Source organism: Lutra lutra, chromosome 1 (genome assembly GCF_902655055.1).
Source record: "Lutra lutra chromosome 1, mLutLut1.2, whole genome shotgun sequence".
NCBI lineage: Eukaryota > Metazoa > Chordata > Mammalia > Carnivora > Mustelidae > Lutra > Lutra lutra.
The window spans coordinates 211,920,050-211,931,325 of record NC_062278.1 but is presented as its reverse complement, the minus strand read 5'-3'; the positions used below and the strand labels follow the sequence as shown (position 1 = coordinate 211,931,325).

General features: G+C 46.2%; 1 protein-coding gene across 1 annotated transcript; it reads left to right on the top strand.

Annotated features, from left to right (window-relative positions):
- Positions 1–1,590: 1,590 nt before the first annotated feature.
- Positions 1,591–2,541, top strand: LOC125091742 (olfactory receptor 1I1). The gene is given in 1 exon segment (XM_047715700.1): positions 1,591–2,541. A coding segment is annotated over 1 exon segment (951 nt).
- Positions 2,542–11,276: the final 8,735 nt, after the last annotated feature.

The following is an 11,276-nucleotide window of genomic DNA, read 5'->3' as shown; positions in this document are numbered from 1 at the left end:
ATCAAGTGAAAGGAAGAATCGCTGTGCATACCAGGAGGTGGAGACTTGGAAAAGCAAATGCAACCAGGCTTTGGTGGTCTCGTGTGGATGGGATAAACACATGCTTTCTTTGCATCTTTAACATGAAGTTTCTCCTAAGTCCCAAACAGCTGAAGCCAAAGCAGAGACTAACTCAAAAGTCATCTCTGATTCTACAGATTACAGTGGTCTAGGATGAACTCCCAGTTCCCTTCTAAATACATGGGAAAATAAAACCAGGGCCATACCAGTGTTAAATGGGTGAATGAGAATATTATCACAACATGCCTACATGTGGGCATTTCTTTAAATGTTGGTCTCACATTGGTCACTGTTTTCATATCCGTTCATTTTATAAACTCACTTTTCTTGTCATCATAGTTCCTACAGGAGTAAGCACATGGCACACTTTGCTTTCCATCAAACAGGGATTTGGGCACATTGTTGTCATTTTTAAGAAACCAGCTTACTTTTGAACCATCTGGACTATGTCTGGGAGTTTTCTTTTTTTTTTTTAAAGATTTTATTTATTTATTTGACAGAGAGAGATCACAAGTAGACAGAGAGGCAGGCAGAGAGAGAGAGAGGAGGAAGCAGGCTCCCTGCTGAGCAGAGAGCCCGATGCGGGACTCGATCCCAGGACCCTGAGATCATGACCTGAGCCGAAGGCAGCGGCTTAACCCACTGAGCCACCCAGGCGCCCTGGGAGTTGTCTTTTGAATAAACTTCTTAAATGCTGTTTGACATTCTATAACAATGTATATTTTCCTGAGGATACAAAAGTATTCCAACTGCTAGTGACAGCCTCTCTAGAACATAAGAAAGTATAAAATTTTTTTTGTCCTGCAAAACTACTACTAATGACAAAATGTACTTCCAAAAGACCATTAGCTTTAGACCTCCAGATATTCTTTTTTACCATGAAAGTTTTCTTTAAAATCTCCATTTAACCAGCTTTCTGGGTTCATCCATGGTCATGGTCTCTGTGTCCTCCCAAACATATACTGGGTGCTGTCTCACAAAGGATGAGAGTGGGTTTACTGTAGTGATGACGTGGTAGAAGATCATAAATGCCCCCAAATAAATTTGGCCATCACTGGAAACAGAGGAGAAGTGTTATCTGTCCTTGTATCCTTGGTCATTAACCTGAAACAGATGCAAAAATTGTATCATTTGAAGGAAGGATGAAATGGAAGGAGGGGAGGAAAGAGAGGATAAAGGGAAAGGAAGACAAGGAAGAAAAGAGGCTGATAAGATTCCCTCTCCCTGTAGTGGGTTTCAGTTTAGGTTTGATCCAGCTTAATTTTGTTTTCTACGAAGCATTACTCCACTAAAAACACAAAGCTGTTTATGGGCAAATGTCTAAGTTCTCTCTAAACACATGAGTTCTGTTTTTGAGATGCTAACTATCTCAGGCGTGGATGGGTTTGTTGGAGAGAAACAGAAACCCATGGATCTTCACAGAACTTCAATCTCGATGGGGAGCCAGGACAGGAACTCCATCTCTGACTCCCAGCTTTACATTGCTTTCCTCTCCCCTTTTATTTCTTTTACAGTAGACACAGGTTGTCCATGGAACCAAAAAACCAAAAAAATCGAACAACAATCTCAGAATTCCTCCTTTTGGGACTCACAGAAAAGTCAGAGCATCAGACTCTCCTCTTTGGGCTGTTCCTCTCTGTGTACCTGGTCACCATCTTTGGGAACCTGCTCATCGTCCTGGCCATCATCACAGATGTCCACCTCCACACCCCCATGTACTTCTTCCTCTCCAACCTGTCCCTCGTCAATACCTTCTTTTCTTCCACCACTGTCCCCAAGATGCTGGTGAACCTTTGGACCCAGAACCAGGCCATCTCCTTTGTGGGCTGCCTTGCTCAGATGTACACCTTCCACCTGTTCGGGACCATGGACAGCTTCCTCCTGGCTGCGATGGCCATTGACCGCTTTGTGGCCATTGTCTATCCTCTACACTACTCAGTCATCATGAGCCCTTGTGTCTGTGGGTTGCTCTTGGGGGGCCCACGGCTGATCACCAATCTCCAGTCACTTGTCCACACCTGCCTCATGGCTCAGCTGACTTTCTGTGCTGGCTCCAAAATCCCCCACTTCTTCTGTGATCTCATGCCCCTGTTGAAGCTCTCCTGCTCTGATACCCACACCAATGAGCTGGTGATTTTTGCTTTTGGCATCATCATGGGCATCAGCCCCTTCTTGTGCTTCCTTCTCTCTTACACCTGCATTTTCTGAGTAGTCTTCAAGATCCCTTCTGCTCAGGGCAAGTGGAAAGCCTTCTCCACTTGTGGCTCACACCTCACCGTGGTATCACTGTTCTATGGCACCATCTTTGCCGTGTACTTGTAGCCCACATCTCCTGCCTCCTCCCAGAAAGACAAGGCAGCTGCCCTGATGTGTGGGGTAGTCATCCCCATGCTGAACCCCTTTATATACAGCCTAAGGAACAAGGACATGAAGGCAGCCCTGAAGAAGCTCGTCAGTAAAGCAGTCTCCTCTCAGTCCTAGTGTAGAACAGTTGTTGGGCATTCAGCTTGTTCCATAACCAATGTTGGGTGGTGAGAACACAGAGATACATCCCATCCCTGCCCTCAGGGCATTCAGAATTGAGTGGGGGATAGACATGTGTCATTATGGCCCAATGTGGTAAATGTGTCACAAAAATGAATGAAAACCTTTGGGAACTCAAAGGGAGAGCTGTGCATTTTCCCCATGAAGATCAAAAGACTTCAAAGAACTCTTAAATTGGTCCTCTCTGGGGTATTGGGCTTATGGGATTGCTACCTGGGTTAATACAGTTGAACAAAAATTGGCTACACCATTTTTCCTTTTTTTGGCTACACCATTTTTTTTTTAAGATTTATTTATTTATTTATTTGACAGACAGAGATCACAAGTAGGCAGAGAGGCAGGCGAGGGGGGCTGGGAAGCAGGCTCCCCGTTGAGCAGAGAGCCCAATTCGGGGCTCGATCCCAGGACCCTGAGATCATGACCTGAGCTGAAGACAGAGGCTTAACCCACTGAGCCACCCAGGCGCCCCTGGCTACACCATTTTAATTGATAAAGACAATACATATTAGCCAGTTACATCACCATGCTTCCTAAAGTGACATGGAGAAGGAAAGTGAAAGTATCTGTTGAGATTAGCTCACTTATTATTTGCTTCAGCAGCCACCAGCCTTGTCTCAAAAGGACCTTGTGGCCACCTCTTGTGCTCATGACTTTGGGGATCTTTGTCATAATCGGGCCTCCCCTGTGCACCTCCCCCACCTCCCATGCATTGAATCCATCATTGGATTCCACTTGATGATAAGAGACAATGACATCTGGCTCCCAGGTATTGTGATTCAGGTTGGCGCTGAACCCTGCAATCTGCCTTTTTAACAGGCTCTCCAGGTGGCCCTGAGCAGGGAGTACACAGTTCTCTGTCTGAGGACACAAGCCCTGGACAAGCTGCAGAGTCCATGTGTTTCCTGTGATGTCCATCACCTGACTTCAAACCCAATCTAATTCTACAGGCACAATCAGAAACAAGCAGATAGGATGGGCTGGCAAGCATGGAAAGTTAGTGCTGGAAGGTGAATTGTGTCCTCCAAAAAAGATGTGTCAAAGTCTAACCCCCCAGGACCTGAGAATGTGACCTTACCTGAAAATAGGGTCTTTACAGAGGTAATCAATTTAAAAATGAGGTCATTAGGATGGGTCCTGATGCAATATGATTGCCAACCTTATCTAAAGGGAGAATTTGGGGGCGCCTGGGTGGCTCAGTGGGTTAAAGCCGCTGCCTTCGGCTCAGGTCATGATCCCAGGGTCCTGGGATTGAGCCCTGCGTCGGGCTCTCTGCTCAGCAGGAAGCCTGCTTCCCTTCCTCTCTCTCTCTGCCTGCCTCTCTGCCTACTTGTGATCTCTGTCTGTAAAATAAATAAATAAAATCTTTAAAAAAATAAAAATAAAAAATAAAGGGAGAATTTGGACACAGAAGCACACACAGGGAGAAGGCCATGTGGAGATGGAGGCAGAGATGATGGTGATGGTTCTACAAGCCAAGGAATGCCAGAGAGTGCCAGCAAACCACCAGAAGCCAGGACAGAAGCATGGAGCAGATCCTCCCTCACAGTTCCCAGAAGGAACCAACCCTGCTAATACCTGATCTCTGACTTCTGGCCCCCAGAACCATGAGACAATAAATCTCTCATCCGGTTTGTGGTCTTTTGTTATGGCAGTCCTAGCAAATGAGTAGAGTGAGTTTAGGAAGACCAGGCATCATGCAAAGACCACACCCAGATTCATCCCCTCAAGCCCATGACTCACTGTGTGTCTGGTTAAAAGTCTGGGTTACATCTGCAGGAAAAGATGAAGGATTTAAGTTGTATGGATTCATTTTCTGGGTCTCAATGTGATGACAATAATGAGATTTATTGCATGCTGGGTAGAGTGCTAGCCCTTTGGAAACAACAACCCTACAAGGTAGGTGATGAAAGTTCTTAGTTTACAGATAAGGAAGCTGAGGTTTGCAAAATGAAGCTGCCAAAGTTCAAACACAGGACCCATCCCAAAGGCCCAGATCTTAACATTACATGATACTGTCTAGAAGTTGGCATCTAGAGCAAGGATGTGTAAACTATGACCCTTGGGCCAAATCCGACCACAGCCTTTTTTGTATGGTCTGTGAGCTGAGGATTTTTTTTATATTTTTAAATAGTTGGGGGGGGGGGAGACTATTCTATGACAGATTAAAATTATATAAAATTCTAATTGTAATGCTCACAAAGTTTTATGGGAACACACCCATGCCCATTAATTTATGTATCACCTACGGCTGCTTTCAAACTACAGGGCAGAGCTTAATAATCTTGACAGAGACTCTACGGTGCACAAAGCCTAAAATATTTACTGTCTGGCTATCTGCAGAAGGAGTTTACTGACCCCTTTTCGATAGAAAAAGTAGCAACTGATACTCAAGTAGATCCATGAACGAGAAGCATCAGCATCATAGGGATTTTGCTAGAAATGAAGACTCAGACACCATCCCAAACCACTGAATCATAATTTTAACAACAACCCATAGGGCTTATATGAGCCTTAAAGTTTGGTGATCACAGAGATAGGTCGAGGATGGAAAGGAGGGTTATAGAGCTGTGGGATCCAAATAGGCCTTCAGTTCAGGGATACAGGAGAACCGGATCTGGGGCATTTTTCGACAGACGTTTTCCAGTTCCCTGGCATAGACACGGTTCTGGAGAGGGAAGTCCAAGAACCACACCAAACGCTTTGAAAGAATTGCAGCTGCAACTTGAGGACATGGCCACCAGGTGGCGACAGTGCTGTTTCACAACTTGGATTTAAAGTGGCTCTTTCATAAGGAATAACACAGAGGACATTGGATGAAGGAGAGAAATGAGTTGGGGGAAATCGGAGGGGGAGAGGAACCATGAGAGACTGTGGACTCTGAGAAGCAAACTGAGGGTTTTGGAAGGGAGGGGGATGAGGAGATGGGTGGCCCTGGTGGTGGGTACTAAGGAGGGCAGGTATCACATGGAGCACTGGATGTGGTGCATAAACAATGAATCTTGGAACACTGAAAAAATAAAATTAAATTTTTTTAAAAAAATTTTTAATGAAAAAATAAAAAAAGCTGTTCTTTTTCAGAAGCATTTATCTTGGCTGTAAACTGCCCCAGTTCCCCTACCTCAGGTGCAATCATCCCCTGGGAGGGAGAGCATGTGCAAAGTTCCCGTGGTGGGACAGAGCCTGGGTTGCTCAGAGAAATCACAGAGAGGTGTGTCTCCAGCCCACAGCGAGGGGAGTGGGGTGTGTGGGAGTCTGTGGAGGACAGTGGGGTCAATCACCATGGGGCTTGGTCCACAGGGCAGAGGGGGACCATGATATTAAGCAGGGATGTAGGGAGGGCCCATGTTTCAGAATTAATCCACTGATGAGTCATCCCATGGTTTGGGGGTCAGAAACCTTCTATAAATGGCCAGATAGCAATTATCAGCTTTAGAGATCATACAGCTTGTTATAATGACTCATCTCTGCTGTTCCAACGGGGAAGTCACCATAAACAATACATCAAAGAGTAGAAACTGAAACTTGAATTTCATATCATTGTACATGTCATGAAAGTCTTTTTTTTTACTCTTGCAAAAAAAAAATGGGTTGACATCATCAAAATGAGTCAGAAAGATTCTCAGTGTATATCTACCTTCCATGTGCTTCTCTCCCTGCAAATTGTAGTGACAAAATAGAACACGTGCCTTCCTTTTTTTTTTTTTTAAGAAAGTAAAATATATTGCCGAAATGGATCTGGCTCTTTGGGTTTTAGTGACTGGCCTATGTTCACTCCTTTTTTCTCCTCGCCCCAGAAATCCTCCCACATGGGTTCCCAAATAACTACCAAAATATTTCAACTGTCACCCATAAAGAAGAAATCAGGAGGAAGTTTCCACCTTCTGTATCTGCTGGCTGGGCTCCAGGATCACAGGAAAAAAACTAATTAATCTGAGAGTTAGAAAATTCTGTCTTGAATCTGCCATCCAGTGTGAGCTTTCTAACATTACATATTACTGGACACATTAATCCTATGGTTACCACTACTAAGGCTCCCTTCATGGACACTAGGTTTGAAGTTTTAATTATCAAAGTTATCAAAAGTAGCTCATGAAATGTTTTCTTTTGATTTGTTTCCAACCATTTTAAAATTTTTTAAAAAGGTCATAGTTCAAGAGCCAGATTTGGCCCACAGGCTCTATTTTGCAAATCCTGGTCCACATGAATGGGAGTGACAAGAAGCAGAGAGACCAACAGGAAACAAACAGTGAGAGGTGAAATGGGCTGAATCCTAGGACCAGAAAATGAAGGGATGGATGGTGCCACAGGACATTTGCATAGCTAATGTCTCCTCAGCTTTGAGATTTCAAGGCAAACCCCACTTCCTCAGGAAAGCCTCTCACCCACTCCCTACCCCAGCTATATCAGGTCCCAAATACATTCAGTAGTCCTTATTTTTCTCATCACATTTGTGATTTTATATTCATTCATGTGATTCTCTGGTGAATGTCTATTTCACCCACTTAACTATGAGCTGAGAGCTGAGAAACCATGTTTTCTTGCTTTATCTTGCCCAAACCCAGACAGCAGCCACTCAAAATATAGTTGTTGACTGAGCAAATGAATGAATGAACAAATGAATGGATGAACAAAGGAATGGATGGGGAGGCAATGCAATGACAAGACTCTAGGAGGTAGGCCGGGTTGGAACAGAGACATCTAACAGTCAAGGTTAAGTTGCTGTGATATGCAATGAAAACTCTCCCTCCACTCCCCCAACCTCAGTAAAATCTGTCACACAACTGGGAACCCTGGCGAAATCAAGGCAAGAAGCCCATGCACCCCATCCTAGAAACCAGGAAGAGCAAGCTCACCATGAAGCTATTTAATTCAGCAATAACAGGAGTCCATGAGTAAACAATCATCTAGTAATTCTCCAACATCTCAGCAAGGGTGTTGGAAGGGGCTTGAGCCCATTTATCTGAGTCTGAAGGAGCAGAGTGACCCCGGTCAATATTAGAGCACAATAACACTTTTTTCTCCATACATGGGATTCTGTTGGGTGATTCAAAGCAATTTTGGAGACTCAAACACTGAGACTCAAAGAAGGAAAGTAACTGTCCCAATGTCATATGCTAGATAAGGGCAGAGGAAGTATTCCAATGCAGTGTGGTGTGACCCAAAAACCTGAACCTTCCCTCCACCATGCCGAATGGCCTCCCAGGTGAGTGACTTGCCCAAGGTCATGCTGCAGCCCCATGTGGGACTCTGGGAGGCAAAAGGTAGATCGGCAGGTGGGAAAGAAAGGCACTTCCGGCAAGGCATGTCTGTGGAAGTGAAGTCAAACCCAGAGACCTCAGAGAGAGGAGGAAGGAGCTAAGAAACGACATGGGGTCTCTGCCTGGTCCTTCCCACCCTGGGCCATTTGCCCCAGCCCATGGGTTGGCCACCCCTCTCCAAATTGCCTCCCCTTTCTCTGGGACAACTAGAGGTCCTGCAAGCTGGACACCATGGCAGCTCTTGGCATGGCTCCTGGTGGCCAGTTGCTGAAGGTGTCCTGGGCATGTGCAGGGGACTGGCCAGCAGGAGAGCCCAGCAGACCTGCAGCTGATGGAAGGAGGGTACTGCAAGGGCGGCTAGGGGCTCTGCTGCCCCTGGGCTTCAGCTCCATGGGTGGCCTGCTGGGCTTTACCAAGGGCCACTGGGAGGCTCTGGCCCAGATAAGCTGCCCCACTAAATGCCTGCCAGGTGACACCATATCTCACCTCAGGAAGCTGCCTCATGGTGACTTGGCCACCTCTCCCCCTCTAGCTGCTCAATGCTACCCTGGTAGACATCTCTGGGCAAGCACCTCTTCCCTGGATTCTTTAAGGATGGACTCCCAGCCAGGCAAGTGCCTCTTCACCCTGGAAGGTACCTGACACAGGTGAGCCTCAGGCACAGGGACAATATGAAGTGACAAAAGTGAGTGGGGGAAAGCTGGGAGACTGCTCCCCATGATCTTCTTCATCTTGCATTCCCAGGAACTAAGGATCCCAGGGAGATGGCAGACAGGAGGCTTAGCCCACAGATACATGCCCCGCCTCCATCATTCCCACTCCCACAGTCTTGGTAACAGGGGGAGTTTTCTTCCTTTTGTATGTACAAGGAAACTGAGGGCTAGAAAGGTCTGCATTTGGGGTCCTCTAGAAGCTGACCCTGAGACAAGGATTCAAGTGCAGGGAGTTTATTTGGGAAGTGATCCAGGAAATGCTGGAAGGCAGAGGGAGGTGGGGGAGAGGCGGTGCAGAAGTGAGAAACAGAAGGGAAGGAAGTCAGTAAAAAGTGTACTGACATTCAAGTTTCCAGTGGGAGGAGCTGGAGCTCGGTCCCATGGGGACCTGTAAGGGTTGATGTGGGACATGAACCTTCAGTCATCCCACATGAGGGGTGAGGGGCTAGGATATATATCCACACACTGTCTGCCACAGATGTGCAGAGCTCTGCTCAAACCTCACCAGCACCCTCCACCTGCACTTCTTCTTTCAACAAATCCCCATTTTTCTGAGGGCTGGATTTATCCAGCAGGCACCATAAATACAGCACATCATGTCTGCAGCCAGTGAGAACATTGTGGGGAAAGAGAATACACACACACGCTCTTAAATCCCAACAGCAACTACCAAAAGCCCGCCTACACAGAATCTGAAACTCAGTATTCATAATCATTTTATTAACACTTACCAAGAATTTCTGGTTGCTGAGAAAGAATCATAGCCAACTGTGAATTAAATGAGCTAAATAATGAGCCAAATAAATGCAACAGGAAAAGCAGAGAAACAACGTCAAAAGTGTTTACCAAGAATGAATAAGTAAATATGGATATGCTGTGTGAGTGGGTTTTAGTCATTTGATGTGATATGGGTGGGACCAAGGGCTGCTCTCATCCCCATGTCAGCCTCCAGCTTCTCTGAAGTACTGGCATACCCTGAGGGGTCCCCCTCTCCTGTCCCCACTTCCTGGGACTTGTGAACAAATGTTGTCTTGACCCTGATCTCTCCCCCACTGTCAGTAGCTACCTCAAAGACTCCTGGGGTGCATCCCACCACTCTCCAGCATGTCTCCTGCCAAACACACATCCAAGAAAAATGAGCAGAACCTGAGAGACCCATGGAACACTGATAAGCCTACAAACATATGTATAATGAGAGTCCCAAAAGGAGAGAAGAGAAAGGGATAGAAAAAATAGTTGAAGAAATAATGGCCCAAGAAAACCTCCCAGAGTGGATGAAATATATGAATCTGCACATACAACTAGCTCAACAAACTCCAAGTAGAATAAACAGAAAGATCCACTTTGAGACAAAATTAGCAAACACACACAACTACTCTATGCAAGCCGCTTGGCCACCCACTCCTAGCCAGGCCTCTGGCACCCGGCACCTGATCTCCTACCTGAACACTCAGCAGTGAACAAGACAGATATGCATATGGTGGAGTCCCCATTTCAACAAGGACACAGATAAACTAGAACAAACACTGAAGCTATTCATTTCAATCTGTGACAGTGTTCAAAGAAATGAAACACAATGAGGTGATAATGAGTGGACAGGGGTGGGGACTCAAGGAGGACTCAAAAAGGGGGTGCTTTTGGAACTAAACGATGAGAAAGAGGCAAATTCAGAAGAACCAGGGCTCCCCAGGCAGAGGAGACTACATGTGCAAAGGGCCTGGTACACATACAGTTTGATGTAAAGGAGGACCAGAGAGGAGGAGATGGTGAGCAATGGGGACAACAAAGGAGATGAGGCCAGAAATCTTACTGGAAATCTGCATTTTATTCTAGGTGGGGTGAGCAGTCATGGAAAGAAGGGGAGTGTCATAATCCGACTTCGGTTTTTAAATCCACTCTGGAGAACAGAATGTAGGACTGAAGCAGGTTAAATTTTCCAAGATGACCACAATATCTCCCATCCCACATTCTCTTCACAAGGTCAGCTTGACATAAGGCCTACTGAGCAGGTGGGGTCTATGTCACCTCCTCTTGAATCTGATGCCAGAAGTGACACACCATGACACCCAAGGCTGGGTTAGGAAATGTAATGCAGATTTGGTCTTGTTGACTTTGGAGTCCTGGAAACCCAACCCTCCTGACAAATGACCTGCTGGTAGGAAGCCCAGGCCAGAGGGAGAGGCCCATGTAGCTGTCCTGGTCCACAGCGGTAAGAGGTCCCAGCCCTCAGCTGTGATAGGTTGCAAGCCCTGTGAGTGAACATGCTTGCAGATGATTCCAGTCCCCCATTGCTGAGTTACCCCTAAACCTCAAAGCCTTTCCAACCAAGGAGTAGAAACGATCAATGTCAGCTCTGCCCTGCCCAAATTCCTTACCCGCAGCATCTGCGGCATCATAAAATGGCTTCTACACCACTAGTTTGGAGATGGTCTGTTAAACATCTGTAGTAACTGAAATTGGGGGATGGGAAAATTGGGAGGCAACCAAGTGGCGTCCAGGAGACTAAAGAAGAGGAGGTGTCATGGAACAAAGGGAGTGAGGCCAGGGCTTGCTCCAGGCTGGAGCAGTACATGGGGGAAAGAGGTGGAAAGAGGTGAAAATAGGTGCAGGATGCGTTTTGAAAGTAAATCCAAGAGAACGTGCTGTGTTCGATTACCAAAGGAGAGTGGGTAAGAGGGAAGACAGGGCTCAGGAGTGCGCC